Raw genomic sequence first — 17,945 nt, 5'->3', positions numbered from 1 at the left:
TTACTTAACACATTCAGTCCCTAACCAATGGATGACTGCTAGTAGCTAGCTAGCCACAGCTAATGTTGCTAATAGGTTTAATTTAGCTTCCCTCACTGCATTTCCTCAAGTTGCTTTCATGTTTTTTGAAAGGGGGCGGGGGGGGCTGCAGCCGTTTCTGCTGACCCAGAGGATGTGGAGCAAACCTAAAGCTCCACGGGCCCCTGAGGACCTGGGGCCCCCGGCCAGTTGTCCCCTTTGCTCAGTGGGAGGTAAACCTAGGCTATTTTCAACCCATATGATCAATGTCGTTTAGTATTGTGTTAAAGAAGTAAACTAGTTCCATGCCTTTTACATTGAGAATGTCCACTTGAGTCTCATTAAAAAACATTCTAATGATTGCAGATTTTGTATTAATAGTAACACAACTTACAAACAACATAAGGTTACTTTATCCCATCTGTGCAGCACTCAGTTATATGAAACAATCAAAAACAATGTCTAACCAGATAGATTCAATCACAAATACATTTAATGAAAACCCACAATTCGAAAAGCCGGCTATGCCATTAAACAGCCAGTTGAATTTATAGTGATGTGCTCTTTTTTTTTAAAATTGTATTTAAATTGCAATGATAATGATAATTGTCACTTTCTGAAATGTAATGTCTTACTTTTGTGAAATCATTCAAGCAACACAGTTCAAGACAATAGTGTAGAGACTCTATCTATAGGGACATTTGAGCTACTGGGTCAGCTTTGTCAGCTTGCTCCACCTCTTTATGTTGCTGTAATGAACAGGGAGCAACTGTCAACCCCTCTGCCTTGTAACACAGCCTGAGAGGGGCACAGCACCAGCACTGCCCTTCACAAACCTTCACCAACATTGTCTTGCCTTATGTGGAGGGCGTACGGGCACCAGGAGTAACACAGCTGAAGCATTTTCCCCATTTCTCTCAAGATTTTGCCTTTAATGCCTCGGGAGGATGGCAGAAGGTGCAGATGGAGAGGAAGAGATTCAGTTCCTGCGTACGGTAAGTGATGCTGTCTGCCTCTCGTCAAACTGTTCGGAAACTTATTCAGTCTAATAATACAACTTTCGTGTATTAACGTGTCACTTCACAACACATAGTGGACAAACGTTTTCTGTGTTGGCTTACTTTCTTTACTCGGAGCCCAGATTGACAAGCACAGGTGGTATTGTTATCTATTTATATCCCTTCAGTTACTTGACATGTCACTGTTGTGTCCCGGAGAGAAAAAAGCTTGTGGTGCCAGGTGCCAGTTAACACATGTAGATAAAACAGATTAGGAACCAATCAGTTATTGTCTTTATCTCAAGGACTACTCACCCATCTTCGTCTTTAAAAGAAATACATTTGACAGGTCCCAGCTTCTAAAGATTAAAATTGTTTTATTTGTAATTATTGTCGATACAAATCACACATCATATGTTCATAGGAAATAAATATATCATAGGAGAGATGGAGATCAGTTTTTAGATTATTGCATATTAGTACTTGTAAACCATAAATGATCTCTTGTGTAAACCCTTAGAATAAACTGAGGTCTATACTGCAGCCCCAATTTTTGTTTAAGTTAACTTGTGTTTTTAATATTAATACATCTGTTGCTTAGAGAGGTTTCCATAGGTTTTGGAGTTTTTTAAATGTTGGTTCAAACAACAAACAGAGTTCATGTTGTGAAATATTTAGTGGAAATCAGTTTATTTTTGCTGCATTACTCACTGCTGAGCTATCAGATCTCCTCGTTAAACCTCTGTGCCAGCAGAAGGGCATTGTGGCCTTGCAAGCAGTCAGTGCTAATACTCAGCTATAATAGTCGTTCCACACAATGTCACTTGAGTTTCTCTAGACCCTGGTAACTGTAGTCCCTGATGTTGGACTAAGCAGGATGTGAGTATCATTTAAAGCTTAGTTCCTCACAACCACTTGAGTATAAGCTGCATATCCTGTGACTGACATCTGTGTTTTTGCTATACGCACAAATATTTACTTTATATTTTGGATGAGTCCTATGAGCACAAATTATTCAAATAGTTTTTCTCTTGCATATTTAATCTAGCAGCTACAGAAGTGTGAAGGCACGTTTCGAGATGGCATTGTCTTGCGTCTTGAAACCCACACTGAATTGAAAATATGTCAACAGTGCGTCTGTGCATATGTCTGTCAGTTTGTCACTGTTCACCCTGAAGTCCGCAGACTTCTATATTTACTGCGTGAAGATTAGCAGGTTCAAACCTTGGCCCATTTCAGCACCTGCTTACTTCAGTCCACGTAAGACCTTCACTGCTGACGTATTATTGACAGTCTTTATTATCGGATGTTGGATTCAAAGCTAGAGCCTGACCGATTTATCAGTCGGACAATTTGAGCCTTTCACACACTTATCAGTATCAGTGTTAATGTTTGCAGATATGCACCTACATGAAACTTTGATTTTTCAGAGTAAAAAATACAGGAAATATATGCATGTATGTTTATATTTTAGGTATAAACATTTTTGTTTATTTTCTACATTAAAATTCTATATATTTGGTTGTATTTGTGTTTTCTTTTTATTTATAGTTATTTATAAAACAAGTTATGGTTAAACTGTAAAATATCAATTCTCAATTAAGGGTTAAGAGTTTGATATATATATATATATATATATAAATACATATATTTGCGGATATCGTGGTCATGCTCACTTCGTCAGGTTGTTTTTGCAGTACTCTGGTGGAGTCTGGTGGAATGTTGTAGTAGACATGTAGCTGCTGGCCTCATGTTATCATGATGACATCTGTATTTCAGTCAGTCTGTGTTGGAGAGAGTGACAGAAACCCAATACTCACCTCTGTCATATGCTATAGTGGGATTGACAGCATGTGAAATTGTCTTTTATATTTGGGTGTCACCTTATCTTTAAGGTGCCAGGATTTTCAGATGCTTGAGTCTTAAGTCTGAGTTAGTTGTCTACTGTACAGGAGAAAAGTTCTATGATAATTATGACTATATATATTTATAGTCCATCTCTTCATGACCTGATCAAGAGGGCACTGTACAAACTCCCTTTTACCATAGTGCTTCTCACAAGCTGTTATACAGGCCTGATAGAACTGCTTCTCTGTACTGCACCTTTGCACAGTTTAATAGTTTTGTGTTAGATCTAAACTCTGGTTCTTTTGTCTGGAGTTGTTATCATTTCCTCCCCTTTGCATGAGTTTCTATTCTAATCTTCACTCAAATGTTCCCATTGATGTTAACTTGAATATGTTAACAACCTGTGTTGCCAGTGTCTCCACTTAAATTTTGTACTGTACATGATTCAAGATTCAATACTTTATTGCCACACAACTCAGTTGTTTGGAATTTGCCTCAGTGTGCCCACGACGAGACAATCCAAAAAACAATCACAGCATAACACATAGCAAGAGAAGAAACAAATCACATCACCTCCTCCATACATTCCTTTATAAATGAAGAAATATCACATTTACAGACTTTTTTATATTCTCATTATATTCCAAAATAGAATACATTTGTTTTATTGTCAAAATCAGCAGTCTGTATATTATAGAATCAGTTTTCAGTTGACTTCAGAGATCATAAAGCACAAACTAAAGCTAATTGCAAAGTTGAACCCAAGCAACAACTATATGTCCAGCGGTTTTTACTAAACAGAAATTTGTTGCTTCGTTAAATGTACCTTGATTAAAGCTGTGTCTGAACCAGAAGTATTTCCAGATGAAAACACCAACAGCTGAGCACGAAGCTTCGAGCTGAGCTGAGCCAAATTGTAATTTTGAATATTCCTCTCCCTAGTGAGCTGACTAATCGCATTATTGAATCGGCGATGTGGGCCACTATGTTTCCTGGCCGTCAAACCCTAAATATCTGTAGCTCTCCAGAAAGGGATGTGTGAACAGCAGGTGCAGCGGCCTGAAATAGAGAGCTGCGGGGGAGTGGCTGGTGTCTGGGGGGCCACAGAGGCGGGGGGGATTAGAGCTGGATAGTGACAGGCCCAGTGAAATGCAGTAACAGAAAGAATAGTTGTGAAGGTCAGGAAAAGGTGTACAGGGTAACAGCTGTTATTTTGTTTATGTATTGCCCCAATTTCTTTTGATATTTATGCTGTCTGGATTTGCGGAGACGACTTTGAGCTGTCAGAGCCATGGATTGTCAGTTCACGATGCTAACCCATTAAATGTGACAGACAGACATAATGTGATGTCAGAACTGCAGAATGCAGTTAAGGGGAACTCAGATTTTACAAGTCGTGTAGAGTTCTACAGAACAGCATATATTAAGGTGTCAGAATCCTTTTGCCGATGGAGCTGAGTCAGCTAAATCAACATTTTTGAAAATGACCTACTAATCATCTCTGCTTCAGGCTAACAATTGGCCACTGCTAGCACAACACATCCAAAGCATAGAAGTGTATATAAATATGAACAACGCATCTCCACTTCCTCTTACTATCCAGAAATGGTTAAGCCAAAATATCACAGGTACGAAAGCGGCCATCTTGTGCCTTTGGAGCCGTAGTCTGCGCAGTAATGATCAGGGTTGGTCGTATTGAGGTCCCACAATACTAAAGCTCGACCAATCACTATAGTCAGTTTCAGCTGTCAATCATGTCGTCTAAGCCTGTTTTATAGCATCAAGTAATTAAAACCAAACTTACCAGAAACATGAACACTTGAACATGCATCGATGTGATAAGAACTACTGTACATCGTTTTTGAGAACATTTAATTTAACATTTAACTTTTAATTTGGTCAATGTCCCATCCACTAACAATGAGGAGGCTATGTTTATGATCTGAATCGCAGCCACCTCGCTCATCTTTATTTACACTCAACAGTCGAGTTACATTGGGCAATGTTGGCACGTTGCTTTGAAGAAAAATGCCCAGAATCAAAATACTATGTCTTTATTCTTTTATTTTAATCACATTAGAAATTGAACAGTTTAAAATATTTGTTCTGCCTGAGAGTAACAGGTTACATGGAGGTCTTGGTTGTGTATCAGTTCCTCTTGCACTCCTCCTTCACTTTCCACCTGTTTTGTGTTTGTAGGACGATCAAGTGGTGCTGCAGTGCACTGCATCTATTCTTAAGGAACAGATCAAGCTGTGTCTGTCATGTGAAGGGTTCGGGAATCGTCTCTGCTTCCTTGAGACCACCTCCAACGCTCAGGTAGTGGAGGGAGTCTTTTATCTCATTTATTTGAGAATGTATTTTATTAATCAGTGCTACTCACCATTTTGCTGCTCGTGCTGCGTTTCAGAATGTCCCTCCAGACCTCGCTATCTGCTGCTTCATCTTGGAGCAGTCCCTGTCCGTGCGGGCTTTGCAGGAGATGCTGTCCAACTCTTCTGTGGATGAGGTAACGTCCAAACACTGAACAGAGATGGTGCGGTGTGTTGTTCATTCATCAACTGAAACTAACTTTGTTTCTTTTCTGACCTGATGTCCCATGATCCTCCTCTCTCTCACCTGGCAACCACAGGCTGTCGATTTGGACAAATGGGTACGTTTGCTCACTCGTCCTTTCAGTGTCCCATGTTATTTTTTGTGCAGCCTGAGAGTTTTTGTCCCAACTCTATTCCACTTACAGCCTCTTCAGTGTTATTATAAAGCAACTTAGCTCACACTACCTAATAGATTTATGTCGTAGATAAGCCTAAGCTTCAACCTTTTCTGTGTTTTTGGAAAATTGAATGCCTGTCATTTTAAATCAGCCTAATTTATAGTAGTTATTAGTTTGATATACACTACCGTTCAAAAGTTTGGGGTCACTTAGAAATTTCCTTATTTTTCAAAGAAAAGCACAGTTTTTTTCAATGAAGATAACATTAAATTAATCAGAAATACACTCTATACATTGTTAATGTGGTAAATGACTATTCTAGGTGGAAACGTCTGGTTTTTAATGAAATATCTACATAGGTGTATAGAGGCCCATTTCCAGCAACTATCACTCCAGTGTTGTAATGGTACATTGTGTTTGCTAATCGCCTTAGAAGACTAATGGATGATTAGAAAACCCTTGAAAACCCTTGTGCAATTATGTTAGCACAGCTGAAAACTGTTTTGCTAGCATTGTTTACCCTAATCAATGCTGCTAAAACCTTTATCTTGATGTTCTCCTTTACACTTGACATCCATTGCACTTCTGTCCGTCCTGGGAGAGGGATCCCTCACATGTGGCTCTCTCTGAGGTTTCTACGTTCTTTTTTCCCTGTTAAAAGGGTTTTTAAGTAGTTTTTCCTTACTCTTGTTGAGGGTTAAGGGCAGAGGATGTCACACCATGTTAAAGCCCTATGAGACAAATTGTGATTTGTGAATATGGGCTATACAAATAAAATTTGATTGATTGATTGATTGAGAGAAGCTATAAAACTGGCCTTCCTTTGAGCTAGTTGAGTATCTGGAGCATCACATTTGTGGGTTCGATTATACTCTCAAAATGGCCAGAAAAAGAGAACTTTCATGTGAAACTCGCCAGTCTATTCTTGTTCTTAGAAATGAAGGCTATTCCATGCGAGAAATTGCGAAGAAACTAAAAATTTCCTACAACGGTGTGTACTACTCCCTTCAGAGAACAGCACAAACGGGCTCTAACCAGAGTAGAAAGAGAAGTGGGAGGCCCCGGTGCACAACTCAGCAAGAAGACAAGTATATTAGAGTCTCTAGTTTGAGAAATAGACGCCTCACAGGTCCTCAACTGGCAGCTTCTTTAAATGGTACCCGCAAACGCCAGTGTCAACGTCTACAGTGAAGAGGCGACCCGGGATGCTGGCCTTCTAGGCAGAGTGGCAAAGAAAAAGCCATATCCGAGACTGGCCAATAAAATGAAAAGATTGATATGGGCAAAAGAACACAGACATTGGACAGAGGAAGATTGGAAAAAAGTGTTATGGACAGACGAATCAAAGTTTGAGGTGTTTGGATCACACAGAAGAACATTTGTGAGACGCAGAACAGGTGAAAAGATGCTGGAAGAGTGCCTGACGCCATCTGTCAAGCATGGTGGAGGTAATGTGATGGTCTGGGGCTGCTTTGGTGCTGGTAAAGTGGGAGATTTGTACAAGGTAAAAGGGATTTTAAATAAGGAAGGCTATCACTCCATTTTGCAATGCCATGCCATACCCTGTGGACAGCGCTTGATTGGAGCCAATTTCCTCCTACAACAGGACAATGACCCAAAGCACACCTCCAAATTATGCAAGAACTATTTAGGGAAGAAGCAGGCAGCTGGTATGCTGTCTGTAATGGAGTGGCCAGCGCAGTCACCAGATCTCAACCCCATTGAGCTGTTGTGGGAGCAGCTTGACCGTATGGTACGCAAGAAGTGCCCATCAAGCCAATGCAACTTGTGGGAGGTGCTTCAGGAAGCGTGGGGTGAAATTTCTACAGATTACCTCAACAAATTAACAGCTAGAATGCCAAAGGTCTGCAATGCTGTAACTGCTGCAAATGGAGCATTCTTTGACGAAAGCAAAGTTTGAAGAACAAAATTAATATTTCAAATAAAAATCATTATTTCTAACCTTGTCAATGTCTTGACTATATTTTCTATTCATTTTGCAACTCATTTGATAAATAAAAGTGTGAGTTTTCATGGAAAACACGAAATTGTCTGGGTGACCCCAAACTTTTGAACGGTAGTGTATAATATAACCTTTCTCCATTTATGAGACAACTTCGTGTGCTTCCAGTTTCTTACACCTACTTTTCGGGTTAGGGTTTGTCAGACATACCTGTAGTTTTTATTCCTTGTTTCCCGTTGCTGTCTGTAGAATGGCCCTATTGTTTTTTCTATATTGCCTTTAAGTTATCACCGTGAGGGGGTTTCAAGGGACAACTTTGAATATGAAAATCTCTTTTCATCTTTTGTTCATTTAACTGACTTTGCCTCTACCTTTTCACGCAGTCATCACAAGGAGGGGGTCACAGAACGCTACTGTATGGACACGCCATCCTCCTTAAGCACACACACTCCAGCATGGTGAGCACATTTACAATCCAGTATGTGGCTTCTGCTGCTCCTTGATGTCTTTTCCACTAAGCAGCAGCTCACCTTGCAGTTGATTACTCTCTAATCTGAATGTATGTCTGAAACCAACTCTCCATCCTGCAGTACTTGTGCTGTTTGACTACTTCGCGTTCACTGACGGACAAACTGGCTTTTGATGTGGGCTTGCAGGAGGACTCCACAGGTAGCTATGAACCTTACTGGTCATTTGTGTTCCACACAAGCTCTGTATCCTAAATATTTTTTTCTGTCCCAGGGGAGGCCTGCTGGTGGACCATCCATCCAGCCTCAAAGCAGAGGTCTGAAGGCGAGAAGGTCAGGGTGGGAGATGACCTCATTCTTGTCAGTGTATCTTCAGAGCGATACCTGGTAACCACAATTTTTACTTACTTTCACAGTAACTGACAATTTGTTGGCTACAATTCTCAAGAGAATTACCACATGCTCTCTTTTCAGCATCTGTCCTATGCCAGTGGCGACTTGATGGTCGATGCTTCCTTCATGCAAACGCTGTGGACCATGACGCCTGTGATGTCGGGATGTGAGCTGGCTGAAGGTCAGTAATTCTGCTGTTGCTAAAAAATAAAATCTCTTTTCTTCATGGACCTGTCAACTCTCACTCAGGGATATGACTCTCGCCCTCTCCAGGTTTTCTGACTGGAGGTTATGTGCTCAGACTGTTCCATGGTCACATGGATGAGTGCTTGGCAATCCCTGGAGCTGAACAAGGGGACGACCAGCGCAGGTTGGTTTAACTGCAGAAGATGTCATAATATGATTCAGGTTAACGATATAAAGCAAAACTGTGTATATTTTACCAAGCAAAGTTAATCTCTGAATATTGGAAATAAATGTTTGTTTTGAATGACATCTCAGTCTTTTTAACTGATCAGTTCAGCATTACTCTTGAACTTGCTGAGCCTGATTCTGATAATTTTAGATGCAACACTTTTCACTATATAACAGGTCATTGAACCATCAAACTAATTCCGAAGCATATCATACAATGTTTACTCATTTTTTTGTGTTTTTGCTTGCATGGTAAGGTTTCTTTGGCAACATGTTTTTCAGCAGGTAAAATTGGCCATAGGGTCCTTGAACACACCATCAGAGAATTTTCAGCTTGCAATTTGTGTTACTTCATGACGATGGGATAACTGAAAAATGTTCATTGCAATGATTCTCATAGTTTATTGAAACAAACTCAAACCACTGCTTTCCAGGAAGAGGGGTAATAATCCAAAACATTTAGGAATTTGTCAAAATGTAATATCCTGCTGCTCATTCCACATCATTGACTGACATGTTTTTGTTTCTTTCAGAGTTGCTCATTATGAAGGAGGGGCTGTATGCAGCCATGCCAGGTCCTTATGGAGACTGGAGCCGCTACGTATCGGGTGTGTCTTGATTCCTCTCGTTTAACAGCATGTGTTTTTCAATCATTCACTTTCAGGGAATTTACACCATACTGATGCTCACTCATTCATTCTCTTGATAGTTGGAGCGGAGGTCACATTAAATGGGGCCAGTCTTTCCGGATCCGTCACATAACAACAGGCAGGTACCTCTGTCTGGATGAAGAGAAAGGACTGCTGCTGGTGGACCCGGAGAAGGCCGTTTCCAAGATGTCAGCCTTCTGCTTCAGAATTTCAAAGGTCACTGTCGTACAAAGCTGACTTTGCCAGATCTCAGCCAACTGTTTGAGAATCCATTGTGCAGTATAGCAATTCTTACACTTTTTTATTTCAAACTACAGGAAAAAATCGAAGTGACCCAGAAGCGAGATGTGGAAGGAATGGGCATTCCTGAGATCAAGTATGGAGAGTCCATGTGCTTCGTACAGCACGTATCAACAGGCCTCTGGCTTACATACGCTGCTGTCGATGCAAAATCTGCCCGTCTAGGTCCTTTAAAAAGAAAGGTGAGGCAACATTTCAAGTCAGCATCTAGTGCATGAATGTAAACCTGGGTTTTCAGAGCACCTACTGTATATTCAATTTTTAGGCAATACTCCATAAAGAAGGTCACATGGATGATGCGCTCACAGTGGCCAGATCTCAGACCGAAGAGTCCCAAGCAGCCAGAATGATTCACAGCACAACAGGCCTCTTCAACCAGTTCATCAAGTACTTTAGTTATATTTTATTCAAATCAATGCTAATAGCCATGCTTTTGTTTTTGTGTGTATTCTCATCATGTTCTTTTCATGTCCTCAGAGGTCTAGATGCTCTCAGTGGGAAAAACAAATCTTCCAATCCCCCATCTCTGCCTATGGACGCTGTGGTGCTCTCCCTGCAGGACCTCATTTTCTACTTCAGACCCCCCGAGGAGGAGCTGGAGCACGAGGACAAACAGTTCAAGCTTCGCTCCCTCAAGAACAGACAGAACCTCTTCCAGGAAGAGGTCGGTCTTCACATAGAAATGTTTAACAGTTGCATGTTTGGATTACAATTTTAGTTTGGTTGATTTATTTTTAATTCAATAACGTATTTCAGTTCTTCATTTGTTTTTTATTGTTTTGAACAGGGGATGATTACTCATGTTCTGGACTGTGTTGATCGGCTCAATGTCTACAACACAGCAGCCCACTTCTCAGAGTATGCAGGGGAGGAAGCTGCAGAGTCCTGGAAGGAGATAGTCAATCTACTGTATGAACTGCTAGGTACAGTATATCCATCTCATTTTCTGTTCTATGCATTCACAGTGATTTTAGATTTGTCAGTTTCCCACATCCTGCTCCTTTTTGTGTTAGTGAATATGATGCATTAACAATTGTTTCTCTGCTTTTATTCTTTCATGAAGCGTCTTTGATCAGAGGGAATCGTGCAAACTGTGCTTTGTTCTGTGATAACCTCGACTGGTTGGTCAGCAAACTCGATCGTTTGGAGGCGTCTTCAGGTAAACAAGTCAAACAGAAGCTCATTTAAATGTAAAATGAACAATGTAGCAACTGTGAAGAAAGCTGGGGTGTTTGTCACCAGTATAAATTGGTGATTTGTCCTGTCATCTGGTTACAAACACCATACACAAAGTGATCTATATGTAATATTTCTGTAACAAACACCAACTACGTGAAGCTGTAATGTTTTGTCAAAACCGCTCTAACTCTTTTATTTTTTCAAAGAGTGTACTTAATTGTATTGTGCTTTGTGCTTTTTGACCATACAATGTAAAAAAACATTTTCATGTATTCATATATTGTCTAGAGGTCAGCTGATATTGATTTTTCGGGGGGGATGCCAAACCCAATATTAGGCAATAAAAAAATCTCTTGAATTAAGAGAATAAACATATAGTTTTCATGTAAAATGTGAAAGGCTCATATATTTATTGGTAAATTCTGTTAATCTGTTACGGTCACATTTTCATGACAGGAATCCTGGAGGTGTTGTATTGTGTTCTGATTGAGAGTCCAGAGGTGTTGAACATTATCCAGGAGAATCACATCAAATCAATCATCTCCCTGCTGGATAAACATGGACGCAATCACAAGGTCAGGAATAGCCTAAAGCTTAGGAGTTTATTGCAGTTCACTTGTTCTTTAAAATATATCAAATATCGAGCTACAAGGCAGCACAAGAACAGTGTCATGGATTTCCGTCCACTTTGTCTTCCCAGGTGTTGGATGTGCTCTGTTCTCTGTGTGTGTGTAATGGGGTGGCTGTGAGGTCAAATCAGAATCTCATCACAGAGAATCTACTTCCAGGTCGTGACCTACTACTTCAAACCAACATTATCAATTATGTAACCAGGTGGGTGAGTTTTTATGAGCACGTTTAAGGACGGACTCAAAATGCTTTGTGCTCTGTTGTCTGTCCTCTGTCCTGTTTTTAAAGCATCTGCTCTGAGTCATCTCTTTGTATTGTAAACCTCTCTCAGCATGAGACCCAACATTTTCCTTGGAACATGTGAAGGATCCACTCAGTATAAGAAGTGGTATTTTGAGGTGATGGTGGACCACGTGGAGCCATTCCTCACGGCTCAGGCTTATCACCTGCGTGTGGGCTGGGCTCTGACGGAGGGCTATAGTCCTTACCCTGGTGGAGGTGAAGGCTGGGGTGCTAACGGCGTCGGGGACGACCTCTACTCCTACAGTTTCGACGGACTTAACCTCTGGTCAGGTAAAATAAACATGTTATAATTAAAGAGCAGCTCCGCCCCCTGCTCAGATTTTGAAGATTAAGTTGACATGTATGATGGTTACTTAAAACTCTATTCTGGTATTGTTCATGCTGGCTCACAAGGTCACATCTTACTGGGCCATGGTTGTTTCTATTACAACATTTCCAAATCGTCTTCTGTGAAAACAAAAGCTTATGTGCTTTTGCTTGATACTACAAAATAAATCTCACATACACGTAACAATTAGTAAAATTAGACCGACAAAACATAAAGAAAACAAATAATTATTGACATAACAACATAACCTAACTACTTCCTCCATGGGTCCATAGGACGTGTTCCGCGTCACGTTGCCACACCCAATCAGCACATCCTGGCAGCAGAGGACGTCATAAGCTGCTGTTTGGATCTGAGCGTGCCGAGCATTTCCTTTCGCATCAACGGGCATCCTGTTCAAGGAATGTTTGAGAACTTCAACCTGGACAGCCTGTTTTTTCCCGCTGTCAGCTTCTCTGCGGGCGTTAAGTACGACATTGTTAATTATGAATAAATGTATACTACAAATGTATTCCTTTGTTTCATAAGCACAGTACAGATGAGACATGGGACCAATGACAATTTTCCACTCTAACTTCAAGGTTGCGATTTCTTCTCGGAGGGCGTCATGGGGATTTCAAGTTCCTACCACCCCCCGGCTACGCTCCTTGCTATGAGGCAGTGCTTCCCAGGGACCGTTTGCGGATTGAGCCCATCAAGGAGTATAAGCATGATTTCGAAGGCATCCGCAACCTGCTAGGTCCAACTCAGTCCCTCTCACACACAGCTTTCACTCCTTGCCCCGTGGACACGATACAGGTGAAACCTTATTCCATCTCCTTTTCATTTTTATCTGTTCCCCTGCGCTGAATTTATTCTCCTTTCAGATTGTGTTGCCTCCTCATTTGGAACGCATTCGAGAGAAGCTTGCAGAAAATAGCCACGAGTTATGGGCTGTTACTCGCATTGAACAAGGATGGACCTACGGACCAGTGAGTATTTTCAGCATTGGTTATTTTTATCATGGAAAATTATGTTGTGTATACAAACAATGTTATTTTAAAATATTTGCAATTTACTTTTGTTAAATCAAGTTTCGTGACGACAACAAGAAGCTGCATCCCTGCCTGGTGGATTTCCAGAGTCTGCCTGAACCAGAGAAGAACTACAATTTAGCCATGTCAGGAGAGACACTGAAGTAAGTCAGTGACCTCACTTGATTAACGGCGCTGTGCTTTTGTCTGTTTGTCTTTCTAATGACATGTGTGATTCAAATCAAAGGACTCTGCTGGCACTAGGCTGCCATGTAGGGATGGGTGATGAGAAAGCAGAGGAGAATCTGAAAAGGACCAAGCTCCCCAAAACGTGAGATGCAGTGCATACCTTTATTTCTATAAATTTTGTGACATTGCCTCTTTTTGATCATTTATACTGCTGATGACTTCAGAAAACTCTCCACAACCATTTCTGATCATAAAGCATTTTTCATTAGTTACATGCAGAGTAGTGGATATAAGCCGGCGCCTCTGGACCTCAACCACGTCAAGCTGACCCCAAATCAAAACACTCTTGTTGAGAGACTGGCAGAAAATGGACACAACGTGTGGGCAAGAGACCGAGTTCGCCAGGGCTGGACATACAGCATTGTCCAGGTACCACCCTATGATGATAACAATAGTAATAATACACATGTGTCTAGATATATCTATGGATGCATGGTGAATGAAAGTTTTTTTTTCATATTTTACTCCATGTCCCTTTGTGATATTTTGTTTTGCAGGATATAATGAACAAGCGCAATCCGCGCTTGGTTCCATACAACCTACTTGACGAAAAGACTAAGAAAACGAACAGAGACACAGTTTCTGCAGCTGTTCGCACTCTCATTGGATATGGTTACAATATAGAACCACCTGACCAGGAGGGCTGTACGTTTACACTGCTATCTATAAGCAGGATGAATATATATTTTTATCTAGACCTATAAGATTCATTATTAGAAACACAAGCCTTTTGTTGAATGTAAAAGTTTTTTCTTGTAAATTCTGTTTTGTTCGTGTTCATGTAGGCATTGGACCAGGCAGCACCCGTGGAGATAAGATCCGAGTGTTCCGAGCAGAGAAATCTTACGCTGTCACTCAGGGGAAGTGGTACTTTGAGTTTGAGGCTGTGACAGTCGGGGAGATGAGAGTGGGCTGGGCAAGACCCAATGTTCGTGCAGACACTGAACTCGGTGCAGATGAGTTGGCATACGTCTTCAATGGTTTCAAGGTCTGAGCAAGGCTGAGTTTAAATGCTTGTGAACGATGTCAAATCCTCTGTGATACTACAATCGAAAATCATTTTTTTCTTTTTCAGGCTCAACGTTGGCATGTGGGAAATGAGTCATTTGGTCGTCAGTGGCAATCCGGTGACGTGGTGGGTTGTATGATCGACCTGACAGAGATGAACATCATGTTCACACTCAATGGGGAAATGTTGATCAGTGACTCAGGCTCAGAGATGGCCTTTAAGGATATTGAGATTGGGGAAGGTAAGTAGAGTGAGAGATGATAGCAAATGTTCTCAGACATTACACGTGGGTCTGTGTTTTTGATGAATGTCACGTACGTTTTAAACATCCCCAGGATTTATACCCGTGTGCAGTCTGGGCCTTTCCCAGGTCGGAAGGATCAACTTGGGTCAGAACGTCAGCAGTCTTCGTTACTTTACCATCTGTGGCCTGCAGGAGGGATTTGAACCCTTTGCCATCAACATGAAGAGAGACATCACCATGTGGTTCAGCAAGAGCCTTCCCCAGTTTAATATTGTGCCTACTGATCATCCTCACATTGAGGTATTGTGCATCAGTTGTCAGGGTTTTGATGAAATGTAAAAGTCATTATTTTCTTACTATTTTCTCGATCACCACCTGCCCTCTTTTTATTTATGCCTTAGGTGTCCCGTGTTGATGGGACAGTGGAATCCGCCCCTTGCCTCAAAGCGACCCACAAGACATTCGGATCTCAGAACGCCAACACAGATCTGCTGTTCTTCAGGCTCAGTATGCCAGTTGAGTTTCACGAGACCTTCAAAGTCACAGCAGGCACCACCCTCCTTACCCGTACACTGACCATCCCTGAGGATGAGGTGATCGAGGTGGACCCGGACTCTGATTTTGAAATACTCAAGAAGTCTGCCAGTCGCAAAGAGCAGGAGGAGGAGAAGAAAGAACCCTCTGTGCCCAAAGAGATCCCCAAGAACGGAGAGAATGAGAAGGATGCCTCAACTGAGAAAAGCAAGAAGAAAGGGTACCGAATCATGCAGCTCGATTTGCTACAGTTTGGATACTATTTACTTTTTGATTTATTGTGACCAACTGCTGCCGTTATTTGCAGATTCCTCTTCAAGGCTAAGAAGGCTGCGCTTATATCACCACCGCCTCTTGTTCCCACCATGCCCCGCTTAATGGAGGATGTGGTGCCAGACGACAGGGACGATGTTGACATTATCCTCAACACCACGACAGTATGGCTATAACTTAAATTTGTTATTTTTCACATTGAACTTGTCTGTCAGCACTGTTATAATCTTGTAATGTTTATATCCAACCATCTCCTTTTTTTTTCACTAGTATTACTACTCTGTGCGAGTGTTTGCGGGACAGGAGCCCAGTGGCGTGTGGGTGGGCTGGATCACACCTGACTATCACCAGTACGACCTTCATTTTGACATCAGCAAAGTGAGAAATGTTACAGTCACTGTAGGTGATGATAAAGGCAACATTCACGGCAGGTATGTTCCTCTTGTTGACAGATAAACAAAAAAATTGCATGTTTTCATTCAAATATTGGCATCTGGTGATTTCCTTTTGTCTGTTTTCGTCAGTATAAAACGCAGTAACTGCTACATGGTTTGTGGAGGGGAGTTCAGCAGCTCCCAGCAGACCAGAGTCAGTCAGGAGGATTTTGTGATTGGCTGTCTTATTGATCTGGACACAGGACTCATGACTTTCACCGCTAATGGAAAAGAGATAAACACATTTTACCAGGTCAGAAAAGCTTCAATCTCGTATTGATACCATTCCTTTTAAAGGCTCCGTCGTTTAATGCAAACATGCCATGTTCACCTACTGCAGGTGGAGCCCAACACAAAGCTGTTCCCAGCTGTCTTCGTGCTTCCTTCCAGTCAGAATATGATTCAGTTTGAACTGGGCAAGCTCAAGGTCGGTCTACTGTGATCTTCACAATCAAGACTATAATCGTATTTTATACATTTGCTCTGAAACTGTCTTCTTTAATACATCACCTGTCATCCTTTACCCGTCTTACCAGAACATTATGCCAATCTCTGCCGCCATGTTCCGGAGTGAGCGCAAGAATGCCGTCCCCCAGTGCCCTCCTAGACTGGACGTCCAAATGTTAACCCCGGTCATCTGGAGCCGCATGCCCAACCACTTCCTGGATCCGGAGACAGGCCGTATTAGTGAGAGACTGGGCTGGCTGGTGCAGTGTAAGGAGCCGCTCACCATGATGGCCCTCCACATTCCAGAGGAGAACAGGTTAGAGCTAATAAACATTGCTAGGAATGACAGAGTTTATTTTTAATTTTTTCAGCAAAAATAACCTCTTAACATTTCCCAGGTGTATCGACATCCTGGAGCTGTCTGAACGTATGGACCTGCTGAAGTTCCACTATCATACTCTGAAGCTGTACGGCTCAGTGTGTGCTCTGGGAAACAATCGCGTGGCTCACGCTCTGTGCAGCCACGTGGATGAATCCCAGCTCTTCTACGCCATCGAGAACACCTACCTACCCGGACCAATGAGGAGTGGCTTCTACGACCTGCTCATCAGCATGCACCTGGAGTCTGCCAAGAGGAACCGACTGGGAACCAACAAGGAATTCATAGTTCCAATGACGGATGAGACACGCAGTATTACCCTGTACTCAGACAAATCTCACGCTTTACCTGGGGTCGGCCTCACGACATGTCTACGTCCCAAACTCCATTTCTCTTCTATTGGCTTTGTGGGAACAGATCAAGACATCTACACACTGAGTCCAGTCATCCCCTTACAGGTGAGCTGGTACAGGTATTACGTGTATTTAAGGTGCTCCAGAGACACTAATAATTTTAAGTGTCTTGTATTTCCAGGTGTTAAAGACCAAGGCCCTAAACATGCTGACTGAGGCAGTGCAAGACGGTGGTCAAGCCATGAGGGATCCTGTGGGAGGTAGTGTCGAGTTTCACTTTGTTCCCATCCTGAAGCTCATCAGTACTCTCCTCATCATGGGTGTGTTCGATGATGAAGACGTCACACACATTCTGAAGATGATTGAGCCCACGGTCTTCAGTAGCAAGAAAGACGAGGAGCTTGCCGAGGAGAGCGCCAAGTCGAAGGAAGAGAAGGAACAAAAAGCTCCTCCAAAACACGGAGCGGTGAAGGAAGGAGAGCAGGAAGCTGCGGAGGAAGAAGAAGAGGAATATGAGGATGACGGCTTGGGTGAGGATGAGGAGGAGGAAGAGATCGACGAAGAGGAAGAATTAGAGGAGGCAGAAGCGATCATGCCACGCAATGACGTGGGGAACAAGATCGAGCAAACAAATGGTGAAAAAGGTGCAGAGGAAACGGAGAAAGAGATGAAACCTGCAGAGACTAAAGAAGGGGAAGCTAAAGAAGAACATCTGGAGCAAGGACTTTTCCAGATGAAGCTTCCAGAGTCTGTCAAATTACAGGTACCTATGTTCTATTTTAGAACAATTATTAGTATCTACCTCA

The 17,945-nt window shown here is 42.0% G+C and overlaps 1 protein-coding gene across 6 annotated transcripts in view; it reads left to right on the top strand.

The window, feature by feature from the left end:
- Positions 1–782: 782 nt before the first annotated feature.
- The window catches only part of ryr1a (ryanodine receptor 1a (skeletal)), a 50,213-nt gene continuing 33,050 nt past the window's right edge, over positions 783–17,945 (top strand). For all 6 annotated transcript variants that reach the window (XM_035178883.2, XM_035178880.2, XM_035178884.2 and 3 more), the window contains exons 1-37: positions 783–1,013; positions 5,064–5,183; positions 5,275–5,373; positions 5,497–5,517; positions 7,924–7,998; positions 8,131–8,209; positions 8,282–8,394; positions 8,482–8,581; positions 8,674–8,770; positions 9,348–9,422; positions 9,524–9,680; positions 9,782–9,946; positions 10,030–10,151; positions 10,242–10,428; positions 10,552–10,687; positions 10,828–10,923; positions 11,400–11,518; positions 11,644–11,777; positions 11,905–12,146; positions 12,480–12,672; positions 12,786–13,002; positions 13,071–13,175; positions 13,278–13,381; positions 13,465–13,548; positions 13,676–13,835; positions 13,964–14,111; positions 14,252–14,454; positions 14,542–14,716; positions 14,811–15,019; positions 15,121–15,473; positions 15,561–15,690; positions 15,797–15,957; positions 16,051–16,213; positions 16,301–16,387; positions 16,497–16,723; positions 16,806–17,244; positions 17,321–17,902. In XM_035178883.2, the coding sequence (XP_035034774.1) occupies positions 966–1,013; positions 5,064–5,183; positions 5,275–5,373; positions 5,497–5,517; positions 7,924–7,998; positions 8,131–8,209; positions 8,282–8,394; positions 8,482–8,581; positions 8,674–8,770; positions 9,348–9,422; positions 9,524–9,680; positions 9,782–9,946; positions 10,030–10,151; positions 10,242–10,428; positions 10,552–10,687; positions 10,828–10,923; positions 11,400–11,518; positions 11,644–11,777; positions 11,905–12,146; positions 12,480–12,672; positions 12,786–13,002; positions 13,071–13,175; positions 13,278–13,381; positions 13,465–13,548; positions 13,676–13,835; positions 13,964–14,111; positions 14,252–14,454; positions 14,542–14,716; positions 14,811–15,019; positions 15,121–15,473; positions 15,561–15,690; positions 15,797–15,957; positions 16,051–16,213; positions 16,301–16,387; positions 16,497–16,723; positions 16,806–17,244; positions 17,321–17,902 (5,925 nt within the window). In that variant the 5' untranslated portion in view covers positions 783–965. The remainder of the gene's footprint in view (positions 1,014–5,063; positions 5,184–5,274; positions 5,374–5,496; positions 5,518–7,923; positions 7,999–8,130; positions 8,210–8,281; positions 8,395–8,481; positions 8,582–8,673; positions 8,771–9,347; positions 9,423–9,523; positions 9,681–9,781; positions 9,947–10,029; positions 10,152–10,241; positions 10,429–10,551; positions 10,688–10,827; positions 10,924–11,399; positions 11,519–11,643; positions 11,778–11,904; positions 12,147–12,479; positions 12,673–12,785; positions 13,003–13,070; positions 13,176–13,277; positions 13,382–13,464; positions 13,549–13,675; positions 13,836–13,963; positions 14,112–14,251; positions 14,455–14,541; positions 14,717–14,810; positions 15,020–15,120; positions 15,474–15,560; positions 15,691–15,796; positions 15,958–16,050; positions 16,214–16,300; positions 16,388–16,496; positions 16,724–16,805; positions 17,245–17,320; positions 17,903–17,945) is intronic.

This window comes from Hippoglossus stenolepis, chromosome 15, assembly GCF_022539355.2.
Source record: "Hippoglossus stenolepis isolate QCI-W04-F060 chromosome 15, HSTE1.2, whole genome shotgun sequence".
Taxonomy (NCBI): domain Eukaryota; kingdom Metazoa; phylum Chordata; class Actinopteri; order Pleuronectiformes; family Pleuronectidae; genus Hippoglossus; species Hippoglossus stenolepis.
Note: the sequence above shows the minus strand (reverse complement) of the source record. Positions and strands in the feature narration are given on the sequence as shown.